The sequence below is a fragment of the Vipera ursinii genome (genome assembly GCF_947247035.1).
Source record: "Vipera ursinii genome assembly, chromosome: 16".
NCBI classification, from domain to species: domain Eukaryota; kingdom Metazoa; phylum Chordata; class Lepidosauria; order Squamata; family Viperidae; genus Vipera; species Vipera ursinii.
The window spans coordinates 3,948,941-3,975,819 of NC_139529.1; the positions used below are offsets into that span (position 1 = coordinate 3,948,941).

Below are 26,879 nucleotides of genomic sequence, written 5' to 3' on the forward strand. Positions count from 1 at the left end.
CGGCCCTGCAGATGAAGTACAGCTGAGCGGCAACTGCCCCACCGGCCATCAGGGGGCAGCAAAGGATGGCTGTTAACGCCACCTGCCGGCCCTCGGGAGCCCTGCAGCCCAGAGAGGCTGGGCCCCGGGTTTCTTTTGGAACACAGCTCATCCTCCGAAGGGGATAGTAGAGCAATGGCTGGCCCTAAATTACAGCTCACAACAACCTGCTCAGGTAGGCTGGCGAAGGCATTCCAGAGGCTGAATGGCAAGAAATTGCGTTTATAGTTCAGCACATCTTGTTTCCGTTCACACAACACAACTTCCTCCCTAGGGTCTAAAAACCACATTCACATGTGCTAATTGTGGCAGTGTTGAGAAGGGCTGGATTTCCGGGGCTTTTCCTGTTGTCCAAGACCAGCCTTCCTGCTCGAGTTACAGCCACCCTCTCAGCTGCCCCTTTTCTGGGCCATACTGGATGCAGCTGAATCCCTTCCTGAAGGAGGAGAAGGAGCCAGAAACTGTCCTCTCCTAAGAATTCAGATCAGGGCCATGAAATAGAGGCTGAGAATTGTTCTGGTTGGTTCTGCTTGCTCAACCTGCATCATAAATACTGTGCCTACTTTGGGCCCCTCAAATTCTGTACAGGAGAATCAGAGAAGGACAAGGTGAATGATCGAATCCTCTTATTGCAGCTAAAAGTATTTAGGGGTAATTTTTTTTCAAATAATTTCAATTTACTGTGATATCTGTTGAAACTGATACAATTAAATGGCATGGACAATTTATTGTTTCATAATGCATTGGGTGTAAATTTTGATTTATGACTTAACATTATTCTAAATAAATGGTATGGACAAAATCACTGCAAGTAGCCTTTGTAGATTTTAAGCCTACATTTGATTCCACTTGAAATCTTGGTAATGTGGAGAATACAATATAAAGGCATGTTACTTTTTCTCATTCAGCATTTGTACCAAATGTGCTAGCCAACCTGGTACCTCTTCAGAAAAGTCTCACAGGGCTGTATTTAGACCTCCACCCTCTTTAAGTTGTATCTCAACTCCTTGACAGCTCATTTCATCGTCTCCTACTTACATCTGCCTCAATCTGTGGACCCTTCTTCCTGTATGCTGAGGATATGGATAGTATCTCACGGAGCTTTGTTGGCTTTACAAAGTCTCTTGTTTCTGCTAAAAAGCCTTGAAGACAAGGAGACCATAGACAGCATCCAATTTACAAGAGTTTCATATATCTGGGGATGGCTTTACATGATGCTGACATTTGGAAAACCCATATAGATTATATAAAAAATGAGATGGAGCCGTTCTTTCACACCCACAACAATGAAGGCCAAATTAGACCTAGATTGAGCCATGGCACATTTGCTTCAATTAGGAATTGAGTGGGATGATGATTTAAAGGCAATTTATTAGACTTATAACAAAAAGATTTCCCTCAATGAAAAGAGGGCATCCAGGACACAGAATCTGGTTTCATTTTATATGCCATATATTAGAAAAAGTACAAAACAAGACTTAATTGAACGGAAGAAATCATCCTGCTCAGTTATTCCACATATAGGCAATAACATCCCATAATATTAAGCATAACCATTGAAATGTGCATTGCATTAAAAGAATCTTCACAAGGGGAAAAGTATCACGAGTCAAATGAGGTGCGTTTTCAACCACACAATTTCAGTTCGGCATTTAACACAATCATTCCCAAGCATCTAGTAGATAAACTGGGCCTTTTAGGCTGAAACACTTTATGTAACTGGATTCTTGACTTTCTTACCAACAGGCCCCAATATGTGCGAGTCGGAACAAATACCTCTAGTATCATTTTCTTGAGCACAGGTTATCCACAGGGCTGCCTCCTAAGTCTGCTGCTGTTCACCCCGTTGACCCATGATGGTGGTGCTAGGTTTGCCACCAACCATATTGTGACGTTCACAGATGATACAACAGTAGCGGACCTTAGTCATGATGAAAATGAGTTACCGCAAGGAGGTTGAGGGGTTGGTGAACTGGTGTAAGGAAAACAGCCTAGTTTTAAATACCGGAAAAACCATAGAAATCATTGTCGATTTCAGAAAAGGCAGGCACAGCCACCCTTTTCTCTGCATTAATGATTCACCTGTGGAGATAGTTACCAGCATCAAATTCATGGGTGTGCAGCTAATGAGTAAAATTACATACCCCTTGAAAAAGTGTGTAATATTATTCAAATTCCACTATTTGGCATCACAGAATAGCAGAATCATTAAATAGAGTGTAGCAATAAAGGGAACAATAAAATGGTGCTGTACATAAGTTTACTTACACCTTGAATGTTTGGGCTGAGAATACAGTATACACTCATGTTGACAAAGATTGAGATGGCAATGAAAGGTAAGAGTTCACACCTTTCTTACTGAGCTGTAATTAAAGGTAAAGGTTCCCCTGCACATGCCTGCTAGTCGTTTCCAACTCTAGGGGGCGGTGCTCATCTCCGTTTCAAAGCCGAAGAGCCAGCGCTTTTCCAAGGACGTCTCCGTGGTCATGTGGCCGGCATGACTGGACGCCAAAGGCACACAGAACGCTGTTCCCTATTTTCTACCTGCATTTTTATGTGCTTTCGAACTGCTAGGTGGGGAGAAGCTGGGACGAGTAACAGGCACTCACTCAAGCACTCGGGATTCGACCAGCCAAACTGTCGACCTTCTGATTGACAAGCTCAGCATCCTAACCGAGCCACCGTGTCCCTGAGCTGTAATTAGGTCTGTGATAAATATTCAAGCAGCTTCTTAGCCCTTGAGAAGCCCTTTTGCATTTCATCAATCGCATTTTAAGTTCTGGTGGCCCAGTTATTAAAAGTGCAGTATTGCAGGAAGACTGTTCACAGCCTGGAGTTCTATTCTGACAGCGCTCAGCCTCGTCTCAGCCTTCCATCCTTCTAAGGGTGTAAAATGAGACCCAGATTGTTGCGGGCAATATGCAAATAATGGTTACCTTGTAAATCTCCCAGACAGCACTGTAAAGCACTATGGGGTGGCAGATAAGTCTAAATGCTATTGTTATTTTAATGGCACCGTTGTGACTGAGGGTCTGCACACTCAGGCATATTTAGTGCTTTTTCCCCATATGTACTGTATCCTTTAATGTCCACGGAGATGTTTCTTAACAATAAAGCTCTTTCCACACTCAAAGTATGGTTTCTCTCCCAAGTGGATCGATGCTTATGAAGACTTCACTTCTCATACAATCTCTTTCCACACCCAGACACTGATGATTTCTCTCGTGACTTGAGTGTTTGATATGTATAAACGCTTGTCTAGGGTTTGTCTCCTGAGTGGATAGTTTCATGTGTATCAAGGTGCCCCCTCTTATTGAAGCACCTTCCACACTCCAGGCCTTTATGTGGTTTCTATCCTTTGTGGGTCCTTTGATGTCTATAAAGATTGCCATTCTGAGTGAAGGTCTTTTCACACTCCAGGCATTTATACGGTTTTTCTCCAGTGTGAATTCTTTGATGTCTATAAAGGGTGCTCTTCACACTGAAGCTCTTTCCACACTCCGGACATTTATAAGGTTTTTCTCCTGTGTGGGTTCTTTGATGTACATAAAGGTTACTACTCTGACTGAAGCTCTTTCCACACTCCAGGCATTTATGTGGTTTCTCTCCTGAGTGGAGCCTTTCATGTACATAAAGGCTTCCCCTCAGACTGAAGCTCTTTCCACACTCCAGGCATTTAAATGGTATTTCTCCAGTGTGAATTCTTTGATGTCTATAAAGGGTGCTCTTCACACTGAAGCTCTTTCCACACTCCGGACATTTATAAGGTTTTTCTCCTGTGTGGGTTCTTTGATGTACATAAAGGTTACTACTCTGACTGAAGCTCTTTCCACACTCCAGGCATTTATGTGGTTTCTCTCCTGAGTGGAGCCTTTCATGTACATAAAGGCTTCCCCTCCGACTGAAGCTCCTTCCACACTCCGGGCATTCATACGGTCTCACTCCAGTATGGATTCTTAGATGGTTTTTAAGAATTGTATTTGTTTTGAAGGATTTTCCACATTCCGGGCACCGATATTTCTTTCCTCCTTCCTGGATTCTGTGGCGTTTCCCGAGTTTCCCGCCTCTTCTGAGGGACCCTCCGCCCTCCAGGCCCGTCTCGGGGTCTCCGCCCGTTTCCCGCTCCCCGCTTCGCCCTCCAGGCGGCCTCCTTTCGCGGAGTCCCCTTCGGCTCATCCCTTCCGGGCCTTGCCCGCCGTCTCCTCCCGGGGCTGCTCCGCGGGGCCTCCTTCCTTCCTTCCTCCGCCGTGCTCGCCCGAACTCCTGCAGGGGAGAAGGGGGAGAGGCGGGTCACGGCTTCGTCCCTTCCACGGAGGGGAGTCCCAGCCCCGCCCGTGGAGGAAGGCCGAAGCCTCGGCCTCTCAGAGAGACTTTCCGGCCAGACCTCCCTCCCAACGCCCGTCCCGCCAGACCAGGCCTCGGGCTGCCCCCCTCCCCCTGCGCCCTGCCTGCCTCCCAGCCCGTCCGCGGGCCGAATCAATTAGGTGCCTCGCTTCTCTTCGTTTCCGGAAGCGGAGGCGGGACTTGGCTGAGAATCCTTTTCCTGTTATCGGTAGCTTTTCCTCTTTCCTTGAAAGGACCGCCCCGAGGAGTCCTCCTGCCAATCGCCGTCCTCTCCCGAGCCACCAATCTGCGCCTTCCTTTCGTTCGATCAGCCAGAGCGCGCCTGCGCAGTAGCGAGAGGTTGTTTTCGGCAAAGTGGGGAGGGGGAGCGGCTCCCTTTGAGCTTTGGGGTCCCGTCTCTCCTTCCCCCCCCCCGCCTCCAGGCTGGCGGAGCTGACGGGCCTCCCGGGCTGCGTCTCTCCCCAGGCAGGGCGGGGTGGGGAGTTGGGGGGGCGCTCCCTCCCTTCTTCCTCCCTGGGGGCTCCGGCCAGGCCCCCCCCGCGGCCCCCCTCCCGCGCGGGGGTGGGAGCCGATGGGGAGAAGGGCGGGGGAGGCGGGAGAGCAGCCTTCCCGTATCTGGGGGGCGCCCCGAGGAGGAGGAGGAGGAGGAGGGAGCCGGGCTCTTCCCCAAAGCCCCCCCCCAAGGCCGGAGAAGCAGCGACGAAGGGAAACCGAGCGGGGAGGGAAGCAGCCAGGGAGGAAGGAGGGATTTCCTGACAGGGAGGGCAATAAACCAGCGGGACGACCTGCCCCCAGAAGCTGTGAATGCTCCAACACTGGAGCTTTTAAAGAAGAGTCATTTGTCTGAAATGGTCTAGGGCAGGGGTAGGCAACCTTGGCTCTTTTATGACTCGTGGACTTCAACTCCCAGAATTCCTGAGCCAGCTATGCTGAGGGAAAAGGGAGAGGTTTCCAAACTGAGCCGTGCTGGCTCAGGAATTCTGGGAGTTGAAGTCCACGAGTTGCCTACCCCTGGTCTAGGGCATGGGGTGTCAATTTCATTGAGGGCTGGGTGGGCGTGGCCTACTGGGTGGGCATGGCCAGCTCTACATCGTTGGCATCAAGGGTGCCTATGGGGGGCCTGGGCAGGAGTGGGACAGATCTGAGGGTCTCTGGGTCAGGGCCAAGGCTAGTGGGAGGCATTCCCTCACTGTTTCCAGGATGGCTTCGCGGGCCCCATGAAACCACAGGCCGGATCTGGCCCCCAGGCCTTGTGTTTGACATGTCTGGTATAGGGTCTCCTGCCTGAGCAGCGGGTTGGACTAGATGACCTCCCACATCCCTTCCAACTCTATTATTGTTATTATTTACAAGGTCCCTTCTACTTCTGTGATTCTGATCTCGTGGACGATCCTGGCTTTCTCGGGGTTTTGCTGTTCAGAGTTTCTGCCTCTCATTCCCCTCACTCTGCATTCACACCGGAACGTCTTCGCGCACGTGGGGGAAAAGGAAATATAAATAAATAAATATAAATAAATAAACCTTTATTGTCAAAGTACAACATGTGTACATTGAGATTAGCTGAGCCTCCCCCTGTGCTCTCTCCCCCCAACACACAGTGATAACAAACCCCCCATCCCACCACACTATGTGAACCAACTACACCACACACCGGTCTCCCAAGTCAATTCTGCATAAGATTATATCCCATTTAATTTATTGTATTGTTTATATGCATTGTTTATATGTATTGTTTGACTTTAAATATTTATATTCAGCTCATGCTTTTCTCAAATGTTTTTCTTCAGTTTTTCTCTCTCCTGTTCTGCCCTACCAAAGGGGAAGGGGGAAAGTGGGGAGGATGAAGGAGCCCCGCCATAAATTGGCCTTAAGGACCATCTTCCCCAGCCTCTCAGGGTGCTTCGGACTGGAGTACATTTGGGGTGCTGTATAAGAGCTAATGCTGCTACCCCTTTGGGAGCTTCCTTTGAGAGAAGAATCCATCCACGCCCCGAGGGTGGCAGGTGTGTCTCTTCCTCAATCCTGACTTCCATCGCAGGCCAGAGATTGAAGTTTCTGCGCAGGATCTTAGGTGTTCCTAGCACTGCCATCGAGAGAGCTCTGAGTCGGTTCCTGGGATCTGTTGCAGCACCTCTGCCAGCTTCCGAATCCAATCCCTGAGTGCTGGGACTGGGACTACTGTCAAGCTGTCAGGAAGGATAACTGCAAAAAGCATCACAGGGGCAGCAAAGAGGGTTGGGTCAGTCAGCCCCCTCCCCTCTGGCGGCATCCCCAGCCCCTCCCTGCCCAGACCCAGCTTCTCCTCTCTGGCCCCTTCTCTCCCCAGGACCCCTTTGCAAAACTGCAGCTGAGGGGGGGGGAACCCCTCCAACGCTTCTACCCTTCATACATGTTTTTTTTTACCTTTGTTGGCCTTTTGGCACCCTGATGCTCAAGCTGCCGCACAGGCACACATTTTCCTCCTATGCACCCCCCACCGCCCTTTGGAGGGGGCTCCTGTTACAGCTGCTAGCTGGGCCCCGGGTTGGCAGTTATCTGGGTTGGCAGTTATCTCATTTTCTTCCTACAGCTGACTGGCAAATCAACACACCTGTTTATTTGCCAGCACATTTGCAAGTTAATTCTCCCCTGCCCCCCACTTACCTGTCCATTTCAATGGGCATCTGTAATCACCCAGCTGCTGAGACATTGGAAAAAGTGCAAAGAAGAGCAACTAAGATAGTTAAAGGCCTGTTGGGACTTTTTCCCCATTGCCAGCAGTGGGGTGGGCGCGGTTTTGGTGTGACGCATCCGGCCCGTGGGTCGTCACTTAGACATGCCTGGTCTATAGGGGCTCCTGCTGGAGTAGGGAGCTGGACTGGGAGACCTCTCGGGTCCCTTCCAGATCTATTCTAAACTTGAATTTGCCTTCAGTAACCACCAATGTCAGCTCTGAACTGTTCCCAGGAACTCATTTCAGCTTCAGCAGCTCAAGCATCAAACCCTGAAGAAGACAAAGGGGGGGGGGAAAAGGACATTATGCTCACTTTTTCCCCTAAGTCAGAGAACCAGCCCACAGGATGGTTGTTGCGCCCCGAGGATTTCACTATGATGATTTGCCACCTTGGAATTGTCCCTGAAAGAGAAGCCAGCATCCACTCGGGGATTTTTCAAAGTGGTTCTCTGGGATATCCAAGGGCAGGGAATTTGGGGGAGGTGCCCAGTTATTTAGGAATGACTTTTTTTATTAAATTTAGAGAGCAGCCCACCTCCCAATGGCTGGGTGGCTTAGAAAAGATAAAAATAAAAGGGGAAAGAACGTGTACATCAGGGCAAAACACTTACTGCATTGCACACCAAAGTGCCCTGTGGCTCAAGCTCCTGCCTGACCCCCAGCGCAGGTGCTAAAGAGGCTGGACCTCAGTTAATCTTTTCCCAGATCAGCCATTAGTCCACTGAGCACAGAAACCATACTCATGTCAAACCCTACAGCCCGTATCTTCACAAGCACTTTCAAGGGAATTTATGCACAGCAATACAGACTGAGCTGGTTCTTTTTTTTTTTTAACTTTCCAGTGCTACACAGCATCTCTTGCATTTCCTCGTGGTCCCCCATTAATGTCATTAAAATTAAACTACCAAGCAAAATAAAATGGTACAATCAGTAAACCGTAGCAATAAAGGAAATAGTAAAATGGTCCCGTTCAGAAGTGTGCTTCCTAATGCTTGGGTTGATAATACATTATGCGCTCAAGTTGAAACACACTGGTTGAGATGGCAATGAAGGGCAAATGTCTATGGGGATTCTCAGTTGTCATTGTCGCAAGAGGCAATTGGACTTTGAATTTCTTTGAAGACGTTTTGCTTCTCATCCAAGGAGCTTCTTCAGCTTCGACTGAAGGAGCATGGTGCTTCACTGCTGCAGGAACCGGCTGCAAGTAGAGCACGGGGACTGCTGGGAATTGCGAGAGATGGTGAGTGGGAGGCTGTTCAGAGATGAAGAAGCGAAACATCTTCAAAGCAGTGGCGTAGTGTGGGGGGTGCAGGGGGGGCCGGCCGCACCGGGCGCAACATCTGGGGGGGCCACTCGGGAGGGATGGAAGACGCGCCGAAGCGCCCTTCACGCGGCTGGAGTCCCGTGGGGGGGATCCGGGGCTGAGGCGCACTCGGGGAAGCAGCAACTCACAACCAGCTACTCTTGGGGGACGGAGGCACAAAGCCGGCCAGACAGGGCTCGGAGCCATACCAGACCACAGCTGCACTTCCACCTTTCCCAGGGTGGCCCCCACAGACGGAGCGCAGTGCAGGGCACCAGCATGCCCCACTGCCAGAGAAGCGCCCGCTGGTGCGGCCCCGACTCCCTCACCCCGCGGCAGGTGGCGGCGGCATAGCGGGGCTTGCAAAAAGCGGGGCGGTCGGCGGAGGCTGCTCCCGGCGCCGGGCAAGGGCAAGCAGGGCAAGGTCGCTCCTGCTCAAAAGCCAGAGTTCAGCGGCTGGCGAGGCGCTCGCGCGGGGCTCTCCCGGGGCTGGCGGGCCGAACGGGGACCGGCCTCCCCCTCTCCGCGCTAGAGCGGCCCCCGCGGTGGCGGCCTGGCGCACGTGGCTCAGGGGGTGGCGGTGGCGGGAGGGGGGTCAGAGGAGCGAGCCGAGCTCTCCCGGGGCAGCAGGTGCAGGCTGGTGCGGCTCCAGGCTCAGCCGCAGCTCCGGCCAAGGGCTGCCAAGCTCACGGGGCATCGTGCCGGCCCCCTCCCTCGCTCCCCACGCCCGGATGCGCCCCCGGCGGAAGCCCCGGCCATCCGCGGTGCATGCCTGAGCGAGACGGGCAGCTGCACTGGCGGGTCCCGCTCTCTTCCAGGCATCAGAGGTAAGAAAGGGACGGCGGCGCCCCCAGCCGCCCCCCCCCCCCCGCCGGCTCCAAAGCGGAGGCTCCGCTGCGCCGCCCGGCTCCTGGCACGGCCTCGGGTCCCGGCGCTTCTGCCGCACGTGAGGGAGGGGATGCCGGACCTTCCCCCTTTTCCCGGGGGAGGCGTGGGTGGGGGGTGCGGCGGACGCCCAGGATGCGGGGCTCCCTGCGACAGACTCAAGTGCTAAAATCCACGGGTTAGGGGGCGCAAATTACTTGCCTTGCCCCGGGTGCTGACAACCCACGCTACGCCACTGCTTCAAAGGAAAACAAGAAAGTCTAGTCACCTCTTGAAAAAGGACCTTATTGGATGGTAATTAGATTTATGATAAACATTCAAGGAGTTTCTTAGCCTTTAATAAACCTTTGTGCACTACATCTCTAGGGTTGCATTGACTTTGCTGGGTATTGAAGCATTGTAGCAACACTCTTATCTATAATGGGGCGGGATGACTCAGTGGTTAAAGACTGAGCTTGGAGAGATGACAGCCTGGGTTCGAGACTCAAGAACTGTAGACGACCAGGCTGAGCCCGAGGGGGTCAAATGTGTCATAAGTCATGACTACCTTTGCACCCACAAGAGATCTAACTTGCATGTGCCTCAGCTACTGAAAAAAAATCTGTTCTGGCTTGCTGAGTAATATATAAAATATAGCACCACAAATTTGTGAGGATAAGTATCCATAATTGAACAGGTATATGCACTCCTTGCAGTATTTGCAAGATGTGGATCAATTTGTAAGAAACTATGAGTGATCAGAGAAAAATAATTTGTGACGTCATTCACATTAAACTATGAAGCAACTCAAAATAGCACAATCATTAAACTGTAGCAAGAAAGGAAATAGTAAAATGACCCGGTTCGGAGAGTTAAGATGGCTGATACTCGGGCTGATAATACATTATGCACACAAGTTGAAACACACAGGTTGAGATGGTAATGAAAGGTAAGTATCTACATCTGGGTTTTACTGGATGGTAATTAGATCTGTGATGAATATTCAAGGAGTTTCTTAGCCTTAAAAACAAAACCTTTGTGCATTACATCCAGTGCTGCACTGACACTGCCGGGTACAGAAGCATTGTAACAACACTCTATAAGGGGATGCAATGGCTCAGCAGTTAAAGACTTTGAGCTTGTCAGCTGGAAAGCTGACAGCCCAGGTTCAAGACCCAAGAGCTGTAGATGACCAGGCTTAGGTCGAGGGAGGGGCCAAATGCTTCATCGGTCGTGAGTCCCTTCGCACCCACAAGAGATCTAACTCCAGCCCACCTTGAATTTCTTTCTATTCTTAACTCCCGTTAATTTCCCTTGATGGTTAGTAATGCAGATTCTTGTAGAGAGCTTAAGTTTATGATAATTTTTTATACACATTTGAACTGTCTGGATCTCCGTTTTTTCCTGGTGCTTGACAAGAGATGCGTGATGGGACGAGCCCCAGCTTCTGCCCAATTAGCCATTTGAAAACATGCAAATGAAAGCCGATAAACAGGTAACACTTTGGTGGGAGAGTATGTCTCTGCACGCTGGGTCTCTTGGCGAAGAAACACAGATGAGCACCGCCCTTAAGAATCGGAAAAGAACTGGATGGGGCAAATCATTCATCTGTCCATTTCTATGGCTTTGCTTCTGTGTAGATTCTTGGATGGTTTGGGGAGAATTCCACTTCTTTTGAAGGATTTTTCAATCTGTACAAATGTAAACTTTCTTCTCCGGGCGAGGTCCATAATATTTACTCAGGCCTACATTGTCACTGAAGCTCTTTCTGCACTCCAGGCATGTACAGAGTTTTACTCTTGTGCGAACTCTTTGAAGTTGATGAAGGTGTCCACTCTGAGTAAATTTCCTGCCAATGCCAAGCATTTATAGAACTTCTCACCTGAATGGATTCTTTGATGGGTATAATAGTTTCCTTGCTGACTGAAGCTCTTTCCACACTCCAGGCATTTGTAGGGTTTCTCTCCCGTGTGAATCCTTTGATGTTGACAGAGATGTCCACCCTGAGTAAAGCATTTTCCACACTTCAGGCATTTAAAGGGTTTTTCTCCTGAGTGGATTCTTTGATGTGTATGAAGGCTTGCCTGGTGACTGAAACTCTTTCCACACTTCACACATTTATATGGTTTCTGTCCTGTGTGAATTCTTTCGTGCCGACTGAGGTGCTCTGCCCGACTGAAAGTTTTTCCACACTCCAGGCATTCATATGGTTTCTCTCCTGTGTGGATTCTTTGATGTTGACTGAGGTGTCCGCCATCCGTAAAGCTCTTTCCACACTCTAAGCATTTATATGGTTTCTTTCCTGTGTGAATTCTTTGATGCATGTAAAGGCTCCCATTTTGACGGAATCTCTTTCCACAATCCAGGCACTCATATGGCTTCTCTCCTGTGTGGATTCTTTGATGTTGACGGAGATGGGCGTTTTCGGTAAAGGTTTTCCCACACTCCAGACATTTGTACGGTTTCTCCCCTGAGTGGATTCTTTGATGTCTATAAAGGTGTCCCCTTTGACTGAAGCTCTTTCCACACTCCAGGCATTTATATTCTTTTTCTCTAGTGTGAACTCTCTGATGATTAGAAAGGCTTCTCCTCTGACTGAAGGTCTTTCCACATTCCAGGCATTTATGGACTTTTCCTCTCGAGTGGATCCTTTGATGTTTACAAAGGTTTTCCCTCTCACTAAAGGTCTTTCCACATTCCCGGCATTTATGCAGCTTTTCCCCGGCATGGATTCTTTGGTGTCGAAGGAGGTGCCCACTCACAATAAAGTTTTTCCCACACTCCAGGCATCTATATGGTTTTACTCCAGTGTGGATTCTTTTATGTATGTAAAGGTTTCCACTGAGCCTGAAGGCCTTTCCGCATTCGAGGCATTTAAATGGTTTTTCTCCCGTGTGGAACCTTTGATGGGCGTAAAGGTTTCCGCTTAAACTGAAGGTTTTCCCACATTCCAGGCATTTGTAGGGTTTTTCTCCCGTGTGGATCCTTTGATGGGCATAAAGGGTTCCACTCTGACTGAAGCTTTTTCCACACTCCAGGCATTTAAATGGTTTCTCCCCAGTGTGGATTCTAAGGTGGTTTTCCAGGTTTTCATTCGTTTTGAAGGAACTTCCACATTCTGTGCACTGGTATTTCTTTTCTCCGCCCGTTTCCCGCTCCCCGCTTCGCCCTCCAGGCGGCCTCCTTTCCCGGAGTCCCCGTCGGCTCATCCCTTCCGCGCCTTCCCCGCCGTCTCCTCCCGGGGCTGCTCCGAGGGGCCTCCTTTCTTCCTCCGCCGGGCTCGCACGAACTCCTGCAGGGGCGAAGGGAGAGAGGCAGGTCACGGCTTCGTCCCTTCCCCAGAGGGGAGTCCCAGCCCCGCCCGGGAACCAAGGCCGAAACCTCGGCCTCTCAGTGAGACTTTCCGGGCAGGCCTCCCTCCCAGCGCCCGTCCCGCCAGACCAGGCCTCGGACTCCCCCTCCCTCCCTCCCTCCCTCCCTTCCTTCTCCGCCTCTCGGACTGCGACTCCCGGCATCCCTTGCGCCCTACCTGGCTCCGAGCCCGTCCGCGGACGAATCAATTCGGTGCCTCAGTTCTTTTCCTTTCCGGAAGTAGAGGCGGGACTTCGCTGCCAGGCCTGTTTCCTGTTACCGGTAGCTCTTCCTGTTTTCTTGGAATGGACCGCCCCGAGGAGTCCTCCCGCCAATCGCCGTCATCGCCAGAGCGACCATTCGGCATCCTTCCGTTCAATCAGCCAGAGCGCGCCTGCGCAGTAGCGGAGTTTCGCTTTGGCAAGGGGGGGCTGAGGCGAGGGGCTCCCCTTGACCTTTGGGGTCCCGTCTTCTCCCCCCCCCCCCGCATCCAGGCCGGCGAAGCTGAGCGGCCTCCCGGGCTGCGTCTCCGCCCCTCTCTCCCTCCTCCTCCTGGGTCTCTCCCTGGGCAAGGCGGGGGGGGGTTGGGGGGCTCTTCCTCCGGGGGGGGCTCGGGCCAGGCTCCCCCCGCGGGTTCTGCTCTTCAGAAGTTCTGCCTCTCCTTTCCCTCGCTCTGCATTCACACTGGAACCTCTTCGCGCACGTGGGGAAATAGGAGGATCTGCAATTACCTGTATTCTTGGACTTTAAATATTTGTATGCCAATGATGCTTTTCCCAAATGTATTTCTTCGGGGGTTTTCGGGAGACTAAAACAAATGAAAAACGGTGGCAGGGTTTGGAGAAAAGAAGGACTAAGGGGATGTGATAGTTTCCAATATTTGAGGGCTTTCCAAAAAGAAGGAAGGAGCCAGCCTATTTTCCAAAGCACCAGAACAGAAACTGAACCAAGAGAGAAGCAACCTGGAATTAAGGAGAAACTTCCTGAGCACACACAATCCGTGGCATGTGGGTGTTTCATCCCTGTAGGTTTTTTAAGAAGAGATTGGACAGCTAGTTGTCTGAAATGGTACATTGGGTCTCCTGCTTGAGTGGGGAGGTGGACTAGGAGACCTCCAAGATCCCTTCCAGCTCTATTCTAAATCTGAATTTGAATTTTCCTTCACTAATAACCAACCTCAGCTCTGTTCCATCAGGGATGTTTCAAAGGGATCCTTTGAGGTATCCAAGCGGAAGGGATTGGGGGAGGTGCCCATTTATTTCGGAATGACTTATTTGGAGAGCAGCCCAACTCCCAATGACTATGAGTGCCTTACAAAAGAGAAGAACAAAAGTGGAAAGAAGGAGTACACCTTATTGCATTGCACATCATAGCTCCCTCTGGCTCAAACCACCTTCCTGACCCACCCACCCCAGTCTAGGAGCAAAGCCTCCTCCTCAAAGATGTGTGGAACATTTGTTGGGTGAGGCACAGAAATCTCTGGGTGATGCTGTTCGAGAGGGGAGGTGGTTGCAGCTCTCTTGGGGGGCAACATGTAAGCAATGGGCCATCGCTGCCTTTCCAATTCCAGTCCCTGCTGTGCTCCAGGTGCTAAAGAGGCTGGACCTCAATTAACCTTTTCCCAGATCAGCCATTAGTCAACTGAGCACAGAAACCATACTCGTGTCAAACCCTACAGTCCGTATCTTCACAAGCCCTTTCAAGGGAATTTATGCACAGCAATAGAGACTGAGCTGGTTCTTTTTTTTAACTTTCCAGTGCTAGACAGCTTCTCTTGCATTTCCTGGTGCTGCCCCATCCAAGTGCCAACTACGTGTAAACAAGCTTTACTTCTCAAGTCAGCCAGACATGTCCAGGGACAGAGTGAGAGACACCTGGCTGGAGAAGGTTCCCTGATGGACACTGTCCTGGCGAGTCCTTGCAATAAGACTCAATGGCAAGGGAAGCCCTCAGATTTCCACGACATGCTCAGTTTGGCTAGTCTTATGCCAGGTTAAGTTGGCCTCCAAAGAGCCTGTTGAACAATGCTAGGGGTCTGGATGTGCAAACCGAGGAGTGGGGAAAGAAGTCTTGTGAACAGAGCCTCTGGTCCCGCTGTGTTCTTGTTTAGGGCTTTCCCAGGTCAAAAGTGAGCAATGATGGACCTTTTATGACTTCAACTCCCAGAATTCCTGAGGCCGCTTGGACAGTATTTGGCTGGATCGTCCTAAAAGGGGCATCCTTCCAGGCCATCGCCCTGTTCCTTCCTTCCCTTTCCCAGCTTTTCCCTGCAGTGGGAGCGTGCACTCTCGCTCTGTTCCGTCAGCTGCACAGAAGGCGACAGTGCTAACTTACTTTTCCTTCCGCCTGCTGTAAAGAGGGCTCCCGCAGCCTCCATCGCTTCCGCCCAGCACCAAAATGGCGCCCTCCAGCGTTTCTCCTCGTAGGCCTCTTCCACGTCAAGAAGCGCGACTCATCCCATGTGAAAGAACGTATATATTAGAGCAACCAATAGTGCAGCGCAGCTCTAGTGGGTCCTCTTCCCGCTGCTACCCCGTTCAAGGCTGGATGGCTGTAAACCGAGGCGTGGGACGAGATGTTTGAGGGACCCACTGAGGTCTTTCCTGCCAGGGGCGGTGGGGGGGCACGGACTTTCCCGGCCCTGCAGATGAAGTACAGCTGAGCGGCAACTGCCCCACCGGCCATCAGGGGGCAGCAAAGGATGGCTGTTAACGCCACCTGCCGGCCCTCGGGAGCCCTGCAGCCCAGAGAGGCTGGGCCCCGGGTTTCTTTTGGAACACAGCTCATCCTCCGAAGGGGATAGTAGAGCAATGGCTGGCCCTAAATTACAGCTCACAACAACCTGCTCAGGTAGGCTGGCGAAGGCATTCCAGAGGCTGAATGGCAAGAAATTGCCAGTTTATAGTTCAGCACATCTTGTTTCCATTCACAGAACACAACTTCCTCCCTAGGGTATAAAAACCACATTCACATGTGCTAATTGTGGCAGTGTTGAGAAGGGCTGGATTTCCGGGGCTTTGCCTGTTGTCCAAGACCAGCCTTCCTGCTCGAGTTACAGCCACCCTCTCAGCTGCCCCTTTTCTGGGCCATCCTGGATGCAGCTGAATCCCTTCCTGAAGGAGGAGAAGGAGCCAGAAACTGTCCTCTCCTAAGAATTCAGATCAGGGCCATGAAATAGAGGCTGAGAATTGTTCTGGTTGGTTCTGCTTGCTCAACCTGCATCATAAATACTGTGCCTACTTTGGGCCCCTCAAATTCTGTACAGGAGAATCAGAGAAGGACAAGGTGAATGGTCGAATCCTCTTATTGCAGCTAAAAGTATTTAGGGGTACTTTTTTTTCAAATAATTTCAATTTACTGTGATATCTGTTGAAACTGATACAATTAAATGGCATGGACAATTTATTGTTTCATAATGCATTGGGTGTAAATTTTGATTTATGACTTAACATTATTCTAAATAAATGGTATGGACAAAATCACTGCAAGTGGCCTTTGTAGATTTTAAGCCTACATTTGATTCCACTTGAAATCTTGGTGAATGTGGAGAATACAATATAAAGGCATGTTACTTTTTCTCATTCAGCATTTGTACCAAATGTGCTAACCAACCTGGTACCTCTTCAGAAAAGTCTCACAGGGCTGTATTTAGACCTCCACCCTCTTTAAGTTGTATCTCAACTCCTTGACAGCTCATTTCATCGTCTCCTACTTACATCTGCCTCAATCTGTGGACCCTTCTTCCTGTATGCTGAGGACATGGATAGTATCTCACGGAGCTTTGTTGGCTTTACAAAGTCTCTTGTTTCTGCTAAAAAAGCCTTGAAGACAAGGAGACCATAGACAGCATCCAATTTACAAGAGTTTCATATATCTGGGGATGGCTTTACATGATGCTGACATTTGGAAAACCCATATAGATTATATGAAAAATGAGATGGAGCCGTTCTTTCACACCCACAACAATGAAGGCCAAATTAGACCTAGATTGAGCCATGGCACATTTGCTTCAATTAGGAATTGAGTGGGATGATGATTTAAAGGCAATTTATTAGACTTATAACAAAAAGATTTCCCTCAATGAAAAGAGGGCATCCAGGACACAGAATCTGGTTTCATTTTATATGCCATATATTAGAAAAAGTACAAAACAAGACTTAATTGAACGGAAGAAATCATCCTGCTCAGTTATTCCACATATAGGCAATAACATCCCATAATATTAAGCATAACCATTGAAATGTGCATTGCATTAAAAGAATCTTCACAAGGGGAAAAGTATCACGAGTCAAATGAGGTGCGTTTTCAACCACACAATTTCAGTTCGGCATTTAACACAATCATTCCCAAGCATCTAGTAGATAAACTGGGCCTTTTAGGCTGAAACACTTTATGTAACTGGATTCTTGACTTTCTTACCAACAGGCCCCAATATGTGCGAGTCGGAAAAAATACCTCTAGTATCATTTTCTTGAGCACAGGTTATCCACAGGGCTGCCTCCTAAGTCTGCTGCTGTTCACCCCGTTGACCCATGACGGTGGTGCTAGGTTTGCCACCAACCATATTGTGAAGTTCACAGATGATACAACAGTAGTGGACCTTAGTCATGATGGAAATGAGTTACCGCAAGGAGGTTGAGGGGTTGGTGAACTGGTGTAAGGAAAACAGCCTAGTTTTAAATACCGGAAAAACCATAGAAATCATTGTCGATTTCAGAAAAGGCAGGAACAGCCACCCTTTTCTCTGCATTAATGATTCACCTGTGGAGATAGTTACCAGCATCAAATTCATGGGTGTGCAGCTAATGAGTAAAATTACATACCCCTTGAAAAAGTGTGTAATATTATTCAAATTCCACTATTTGGCATCACAGAATAGCAGAATCATTAAATAGAGTGTAGCAATAAAGGGAACAATAAAATGGTGCTGTACATAAGTTTATTTACACCTTGAATGTTTGGGCTGAGAATACAGTATACACTCATGTTGACAAAGATTGAGATGGCAATTAAAGGTAAGAGTTCACACCTTTCTTACTGAGCTGTAATTAAAGGTAAAGGTTCCCCTGCACATGCCTGCTAGTCGTTTCCAACTCTAGGGGGCGGTGTTCATCTCTGTTTCAAAGCCGAAGAGCCAGCGCTTTTCCAAGGACGTCTCCGTGGTCATGTGGCCGGCATGACTGGACGCCAAAGGCACACAGAACGCTGTTCCCTATTTTCTACCTGCATTTTTATGTGCTTTCGAACTGCTAGGTGGGCAGAAGCTGGGACGAGTAACAGGCACTCACTCACGCACTCGGGATTCGACCAGCCAAACTGTCGACCTTCTGATTGACAAGCTCAGCATCCTAAACGAGCCACCGTGTCCCTGAGCTGTAATTAGGTCTGTGATAAATATTCAAGCAGCTTCTTAGCCCTTGAGAAGCCCTTTTGCATTTCATCAATCGCATTTTAAGTTCTGGTGGCCCAGTTATTAAAAGTGCAGTATTGCAGGAAGACTGTTCACAGCCTGGAGTTCTATTCTGACAGCGCTCAGCCTCGTCTCAGCCTTCCATCCTTCTAAGGGTGTAAAATGAGACCCAGATTGTTGCGGGCAATATGCAAATAATGGTGACCTTGTAAATCTCCCAGACAGCACTGTAAAGCACTATGGGGTGGCAGATAAGTCTAAATGCTATTGTTATTTTAATGGCACCGTTGTGACTGAGGGTCTGCACACTCAGGCATATTTAGTGCTTTTTCCCCATATGTACTGTATCCTTTAATGTCCACGGAGATGTTCGTTAACAATAAAGCTCTTTCCACACTCAAAGTATGGTTTTTCTCCCAAGTGGATCGATGCTTATGAAGACTTCACTTCTCATACAATCTCTTTCCACACCCAGACACTGATGATTTCTCTCGTGACTTGAGTGTTTGATATGTATAAACGCTTGTCTAGGGTTTGTCTCCTGAGTGGATAGTTTCATGTGTATCAAGGTGCCCCCTCTTATTGAAGCACCTTCCACACTCCAGGCCTTTATGTGGTTTCTATCCTTTGTGGGTCCTTTGATGTCTATAAAGATTGCCATTGTGAGTGAAGGTCTTTTCACACTCCAGGCATTTATACGGTTTTTCTCCAATGTGAATTCTTTGATGACTATAAAGGTGTCCCCTCTGACTAAAGCTCTTTCCGCACTCCAGGCATTTAAATGGGTTCTCTCCTGTGTGGGTCCTTTGATGTCTATAAAGAGTGCCATTCTGAGTGAAGGTCTTTCCACACTACAGGCATTTATACGGTTTTTCTCCAGTGTGGATTCTTTTATGTCTATAAAGGGTGCCATTATGAGCGAAGGTCTTTCCACACTCCAGGCATTTATGTGGTTTCTCTCCTGTGTGGATTCTTAGATGTCTATAAAAGTGTCACCTCTCAATGAAGCTCTTTCCACACTCCAGGCATTTATGTGGTTTCTCTCCTGTGTGGGTCCTTTGATGTCTATAAAGGTGTCCCCTCTCACTGAAGCTCTTTCCACACTCCAGGCATTTATGTGGTTTCTCTCCTGTGTGGGTCCTTTGATGTTTATACAGGCTACTCCTGTCACTGAAGCTCTTTCCACACTCCAGGCATTTATGTGGTTTCTCTCCTGTGTGGATTCTTAGATGTCTATAAAGATTACTTCTCTTACTGAAGCTCTTTCCACACTCCAGGCATTTATGTGGTTTCTCTCCAGTGTGGGTTCTTAGATGCGCTTTAAGGTTTCCATTTATTTTAAGGAATTTTCCACATTCCGGTCACTGATATTTCTTTCCTCCCTCCTGGATTCTCTGGGGACTCCCGAGTCTTCCATCTGTTCTCCTCTCACTGAAGCTCTTTGCACACCCCAGGTGTTTATGCAGTTTTTTCTCTAAGTGGATCCTTTGATGTTTATAAAGGTGTCGCGGCTGACTGAAGCTCCTTCCACACTCCAGGCATTTATACGGTTTTTCTCCAGTGTGAATTCTTTGATGTCTATAAAGGGTGCTCTTCACACTGAAGCTCTTTCCACACTCCGGACATTTATAAGGTTTTTCTCCTGTGTGGGTTCTTTGATGTACATAAAGGTTACTACTCTGACTGAAGCTCTTTCCACACTCCAGGCATTTATGTGGTTTCTCTCCTGAGTGGAGCCTTTCATGTACATAAAGGCTTCCCCTCCGACTGAAGCTCCTTCCACACTCCAGGCATTTAAATGGTTTTTCTCCAGTGTGAATTCTTTGATGTCTATAAAGGGTGCTCTTCACACTGAAGCTCTTTCCACACTCCGGACATTTATAAGGTTTTTCTCCTGTGTGGGTTCTTTGATGTACATAAAGGTTACTACTCTGACTGAAGCTCTTTCCACACTCCAGGCATTTATGTGGTTTCTCTCCTGAGTGGAGCCTTTCATGTACATAAAGGCTTCCCCTCTGACTGAAGCTCCTTCCACACTCCAGGCATTTAAATGGTTTTTCTCCAGTGTGAATTTTTTGATGATTATGAAGGCTTCCCCTCAGACTAAAGCTCTTTCCACACTCCGGGCATTCATACGGTCTCACTCCAGTGTGGATCCTTCGATGGTTTTTAAGAGCTTCATTTGATTTGGAGGATTTTCCACATTCCGGGCACTGATATTTCTTTCCTCCCTCCTGGATTCTGTGGCGTTTCCCGCCTCTTCTGAGGGACCCTCCGCCCTCCAGGCCCGTCTCGGGGTCTCCGCCCGTTTCACGCTGCCCGCTTCGCCCTCCAGGCGGCCTCCTTTCGCGGAGTCCCCTTCGGCTCATCCCTTCCGCGCCTTGCCCGCCGTCTCCTCCCGGGGCTGCTCCGCGGGGCCTCCTTCCTTCCTTCCTCCGCCGGGCTCGCCCGAACTCCTGCAGGGGAGAAGGGGGAGAGGAGGGTCACGGCTTCGTCCCTTCCACGGAGGGGAGTCCCAGCCCCGCCCGTGGAGGAAGGCCGAAGCCTCGGCCTCTCAGAGAGACTTTCCGGCCAGACCTCCCTCCCAACGCCCGTCCCGCCAGACCAGGCCTCGGGCTCCCCCGCTCCCCCTGCGCCCTACCTGGCTCCCAGCCCGTCCGCGGGCCGAATCAATTAGGTGCCTCGCTTCTATTCGTTTCCGGAAGCGGAGGCGGGACTTGGCTGAGAATCCTTTTCCTGTTATCGGTAGCTTTTCCTCTTTCCTTGAAAGGACCGCCCCGAGGAGTCCTCCTGCCAATCGCCGTCCTCTCCCGAGCCACCAATCTGCGCCTTCCTTTCGTTCGATCAGCCAGAGCGCGCCTGCGCAGTAGCGAGAGGTTGTTTTCGGCAAAGTGGGGAGGGGGAGCGGCTCCCTTTGAGCTTTGGGGTCCCGTCTCTCCTTCCCCCCCCCCCGCCTCCAGGCTGGCGGAGCTGACGGGCCTCCCGGGCTGCGTCTCTCCCCAGGCAGGGCGGGGTGGGGAGTTGGGGGGGCGCTCCCTCCCTTCTTCCTCCCTGGGGGCTCCGGCCAGGCCCCCCCCGCGGCCCCCCTCCCGCGCGGGGGTGGGAGCCGATGGGGAGAAGGGCGGGGGAGGCGGGAGAGCAGCCTTCCCGTATCTGGGGGGCGCCCCGAGGAGGAGGAGGAGGAGGAGGGAGCCGGGCTCTTCCCCAAAGCCCCCCCCCCCAAGGCCGGAGAAGCAGCGACGTAGGGAAACCGAGGGGGATGGAAGCAGCCAGGGAGGAAGGAGGGATTTCCTGACAGGGAGGGCAATAAACCAGCGGGACGACCTGCCCCCAGAAGCTGTGAATGCTCCAACACTGGAGCTTTTAAAGAAGAGTCATTTGTCTGAAATGGTCTAGGGCAGGGGTAGGCAACCTTGGCTCTTTTATGACTCGTGGACTTCAACTCCCAGAATTCCTGAGCCAGCTATGCTGAGGGAAAAGGGAGAGGTTTCCAAACTGAGCCGTGCTGGCTCAGGAATTCTGGGAGTTGAAGTCCACGAGTCATAAAAGAGCCAAGGTTGCCTACCCCTGGTCTAGGGCATGGGGTGTCAAAGTCAATTTCATTGAGGGCTGGGTGGGTGTGGCCTACTGGGTGGGTGTGGCTAGAGTGCGTATGGCCTACTGGGTGGGCATGGCCAGCTCTACATCGTTGGCATCAAGGGTGCCTATGGGGGGCCTGGGCAGGAGTGGGACAGATCTGAGGGTCTCTGGGTCAGGGCCAAGGCTAGTGGGAGGCATTCCCTCACTGTTTCCAGGATGGCTTCGCGGGCCCCATGAAACCACAGGCCGGATCTGGCCCCCAGGCCTTGTGTTTGACATGTCTGGTATAGGGTCTCCTGCCTGAGCAGCGGGTTGGACTAGATGACCTCCCACATCCCTTCCAACTCTATTATTGTTATTGTTGTGACTCAGGGCCAGCCTGTGGGTCCGACAGCCGGGTCCGATGTATTTGGAGGACTCAGATGTGGGGGAGGAGGGAAACGAACCGGCTGATGATGATTTGGAGACTTTGCAGAGTCCTCAGCCGGGAACCTCTTCTCAGCTGTGTGAGCCCGAGAGTGCGGAGGATGATGACCCACAGCTGGCCCTGTTCAAGGACGCCCGACGCAGGAGGCAGACGAGCAGGGACAAACAAAGAAAGGCTATGGGACTCCTCGGGAGGAGGCACAGGGAGACCACGCCCTGAGCTCTCTATAAAAGAAGTGTTTGGGGAGGGGCTGGTTGCTGAAAGCAACTTTTCCGTTTGAGAAGTCAAGCTCTTGTATTCTTGTAACAGTGTAATTAAAACTTGGCAGAAGCCTTTTGGTCTTGGACGCTTTCCAGACTCTTCTTTTGAGTAGGGGTGCGAGAAGAGGGCTGGTTCAGAACAGTTTGCTTTCAGCCACCCACCCCTTAATACTACGATGGAGCAGCTTCTTGCCGAGAATGCCCAGCTCAACCAGCAACTCACCTTGCTGGCCACTCAGGTGGCACAACTGCAGGCTCAGGTACATGCTGCCCCCCCACCCAGGAGGAAATGTCAGATAGCTATGCCGGATAAATTTGCTGGTAAACCAGAACTGTTTCCTGCCTTCCTGGGACAATGCCAGCTTTATATCAGCGTGAGAGCAGCTGATTTCCCCACTGACCGAGATAAGGTGGGATTCGTATTGAGCCTTCTGTCGGGAGATGCAGCTCGTTGGGGCACGCCTCTGTTGGCACAGCCTAGCCCTTTGTTGGATAACTTTGGGGGGTTTTGTGACCATATGCGCCTCATGTACGAGGACCCGATTAAGGCGCAGACGGCCACCCGACGCCTGAAAGCTTTGAGGCAGGGTCAGCGCCCTCTACAGGCCTATATCAGCGATTTCCGGCTGCTTAGCCAGGATTCCGCCTGGAATGAGGCTGCGCTCGTGGATGCCTTTCAGGATGGCTTGTCAGAGGAGATGTTGGATGAGCTGGCCCGCGTGGACATTCCCTCAGACCTGAATGGGCTGATCCATCTTTGTCTGCGGATCGATGCCCGGCTGCAGCAGCGTAAGAGTCGCCGTGCCACCCCACAGACCCCTGCCGCCCCTGTTGTGCGTGAGCCCCCAGTCCAGAGGGAGGAGCCAATGGAGCTGGGTGCCGCCAGGTCCCGTCTATCGGTGACGGAAATGGACAGACGACGATCGGAGGGGTTGTGTTTTTACTGTGGGGACCCTGGACATTTGGCTGCTTCTTGCCCGAAGAAGCGTCAGCGGGCGTCAGTGACCAAGCCTGCCCCGAGAAAGTCCCCTGCTTTGCTATCGGGAAACGGCCCGAGCCCGATCTAGACGGTGTGAAAGATCGGGCGACCCACAACATCCACACCGAGCGACGTTGTTCCGACGGTGCCTGTGAACCTCCACGGCATTTGATTTTGGAGGCACGTCTGATCCTTCCTGGCAAGCCAGAGGGGATTCCGGTCCATGCCTTAATTGACTCTGGGGCTACCACTAACTTTATGGATTCGGCCTTTGTGGCCAAATGGGCTGTTCCCCAGTGTCCAGTGGATCCGCCCATGCTTGTGGAGACCATCGATGGTCGAGTGCTCCTGTCCGGGCCTATCACGGCCGCCACGCAACCCGTGTGTATGGCCATCAGTACCCATGTGGAGGCCATTCAGTTCTACGTCACTTCGGATCTGCACTTCCCCGTGGTCTTGGGACTGGCGTGGCTCCGGGCGCATGATCCACAGATCTATTGGTCTCAGAACTTGGTCACCTTCCCAAGTTTGCAGTGCGTGGACCACACCCGCCATATCTGTGCCGGCCAGGTGGAGGGTTCCCCAGGGGTTTCCTTGCCTCCCGAACTGTCCGACTTTGCTGACGTGTTCAGCGAGTCAGAGGCGGACCAATTACCCCCGCACAGGCCCTACGACTGCTCCATTGACCTAGTCCCTGATGCGCCTCTCCCAGTGGGGCGTTTGTACTCCATGTCGGAGCCCGAGTTGGCTGCATTGCGGGACTTCCTGACGAAGAACTTGGCTCGTGGTTTCATCCGGCCCTCGTCCTCGCCAGTGTCTGCGCCCGTGCTCTTCGTCAAAAAGAAGTCGGGCGAGTTACGGCTTTGCTGTGACTACCGGAAACTCAACGCTATCACGGTGCGTAACCGCTACCCGCTGCCCCTCATCCCCGAGCTCTTGGACCGACTCCGGGAGGCTAAGATCTTCACGAAACTGGACCTGCGTGGAGCTTACAACCTCGTCAGGGTTCGGCCGGGTGATGAGTGGAAGACGGCGTTTGGTACTCGCTATGGACATTTCGAGTACACGGTGATGCCGTTTGGCCTGACCAACGCCCCCGCTGTGTTTCAGCATTTTATGAATGACATCTTTCGGGATCTGTTGGACCAGTTTGTTGTGATTTACCTGGACGACATCCTGATTTACTCCCCGTCGCGTGAAGCGCATCATCAGCATCTCCGTCAGGTCCTGCAGCGCCTCCGGAAACATCGGCTGTTTGCCAAGTTGGAGAAGTGCCAGTTCTACCAGGTGACCATTGATTTCTTGGGTCACCGCATTTCTCCTGAGGGCATCGCCATGGAACCGAGTAAAGTTGAGTCGTTGCAGAGTTGGCAACCCCCGCGTCGCGTGAAGGATATTCAGCGACTTCTTGGATTTGCCAACTACTATCGGACATTCATCCCTGGCTTTGCTGCCTTGACAGCCCCCCTCACCCGGCTCCTGCAGAAGAAGACTCGGTTCCAGTGGAACGCCCCCGAACAACAGGCGTTCCAAGCTTTGAAGGACGCCTTCATGAAGGAGCCCATCTTGAAGCATCCTGACCCGCAACGGCCGTTTGTCGTGGAGGCGGACGCCTCCGACATTGCCATTGGGGCCGTGTTACTCCAGGCAGCGACGCCCAACGGTACCCTTTTCCCTTGTGCGTATCACTCACGGAAATTGAATCCCTCGGAGCGCAACTATACCATCTGGGAGAAGGAGCTGCTGGCCATCAAGGCGGCGTTCGAGGCTTGGAGGCATCATCTGGAGGGGGCGCGGCATCAAATCGAGGTCCGGACGGACCACAAGAATCTGGAAAGCCTGCAGACCGCTCGGAATTTGAACCAACGCCAGATCCGGTGGTCCCTCTTCTTTGCGAGGTTTGACTTCCGGGTGCGGTACATACCAAGCGGGCACAACCAGAGAGCGGATGCTCTGTCCAGGAAGCCCGAGTACACCCGAGTGGAAGACAAGCTTCCGCCCAGGACCGTGATCCCCGTCGAGTCTTTTGCTGCGGTGCGGGAGCCGGTGGATATACGGGCTCGGATCCGGGAGGCGCAGCAGCAGGAGGCGTGGGTGGCTCAGCGGAAGGAAGAGGTGGGGCCAGATTCGCCTTGGTCGGTCACGGATGGACTCCTGTATTATCGTGACCGGCTCTATGTTCCAGGAGGGCCACTCAGGGGACTCGTCCTCAGCCAATGTCATGATAACCCGGCTGCGGGGCATTTTGGCCTGTTCAAGACTCTGAACCTGGTCTCCCGTACATTCTGGTGGCCCCGAGTCCGACACGATGTCCAGTCTTATGTCACCTCCTGCGTCCCATGCAGGCAGGCCAAGTCAGCGACAGGGGCCCCGCCTGGTTTACTGCAGCCTTTGCCAACGCCCAAGAGACCCTGGGGGGCTGTGTCCATGGACTTTCTGACGGATCTACCCCCATCCTCCGGCTTCACGACAGTGTTTGTGGTGGTGGACATGTTGACCAAGATGGCGCACTTCATCCCCTGTCGCGGCTTACCGTCAGCTCGCGCCACTAGTCGCATGTTCATCCAACAGGTGTTCCGGCTGCACGGCCTTCCCGATAGAGTCGTCTCCGATAGGGGGGCCCAGTTTACAGCCCGCTTCTGGCAGGAGTTGATGCGGGCGTTGGACATTAAGGTTTGCCTCTCGTCCGCGCATCATCCTCAGACCGACGGGGGTACCGAGAAGGTCATCGGCATTTTGGAGCAGTATCTGCGCTGCTACGTTAACCTGCAGCAGGACAATTGGGTGGACTATTTGGCCATAGCCGAGTTTGCCTTTAACAACTCGCAGCACACCTCCACGCAGATGACACCGTTCTTGGCCAATGTGGGTTATCACCCTCGGTTTTTCCCCCTTTCTCCCGTGGACTCACCGGAGCCGGCAGCGAACGAATTCATGGCGGAGTTACAGGCGATCCATCGGTTGGTGCGACGGCAGCTGGAGAAGGCCAAGGCCGACTACAAGAGGTTCGCCGATCGGTCGAGAAGGGATACGCCTCCATTATCGGTGGGGGATCGGGTCTGGCTGTCCACCAGGAACCTACCATCCACTCGGCCGGCGAGGAAGCTGGACCACCGTTACCTTGGACCGTTCCCAGTCGAGGCCGTCATCAACCCGGTCGCCTATCGTTTAACTCTGCCACGTTCCCTGCGCGTGCACCCCGTCTTCCATCGGTCCTTGTTGGTCCCCGAACAACCGGCTTGTCCACTTCGCCAAGCGGAACCTCCCCCATCAGGACCTCGTGATGGCGACAGCACCCCCGAGTACGAGGTCGCCAGCATCAGGGATTCCCGCTGGCTGAAAGGTCGCTTCCAGTACCTGATCGAGTGGAAAGGGTACGGGCCGGAGGACTTCACATGGGAAGACGCGACCGCCGTTCATGCCCCTGCGTTGGTGACTGCGTTTCACGAACAGTTCCCATCCCGACCGCATCCGGATCGGCAGACCCGGGGGAAGGGCCCTGCGGTGCGGGATAGTGTTGTGACTCAGGGCCAGCCTGTGGGTCCGACAGCCGGGTCCGATGTATCGGAGGACTCAGATGTGGGGGAGGAGGGAAACGAACCGGCTGATG

The 26,879-nt window shown here is 51.7% G+C and overlaps 1 protein-coding gene and 1 long non-coding RNA gene across 2 annotated transcripts; both read right to left on the reverse strand.

Moving 5' to 3' along the window:
* Positions 1-1,390: 1,390 nt before the first annotated feature.
* On the reverse strand, positions 1,391-15,276 carry LOC310647755. The gene is made up of 2 exons (XR_014493936.1): positions 14,949-15,276; positions 1,391-2,919 (listed from the first exon to the last, which is right to left on the reverse strand). It is a non-coding gene; the product is annotated as an uncharacterized lncRNA (long non-coding RNA).
* LOC310647528 (uncharacterized protein) lies at positions 10,570-12,472 on the reverse strand (the record flags this gene model as incomplete). Its single annotated transcript, XM_083374846.1, has 1 exon — positions 10,570-12,472. The coding sequence occupies one exon, from the start codon at positions 12,470-12,472 to the stop codon at positions 11,057-11,059; it is 1,416 nt and encodes a 471-aa protein (XP_083230972.1). The 3' UTR covers positions 10,570-11,056.
* Positions 15,277-26,879: the final 11,603 nt, after the last annotated feature.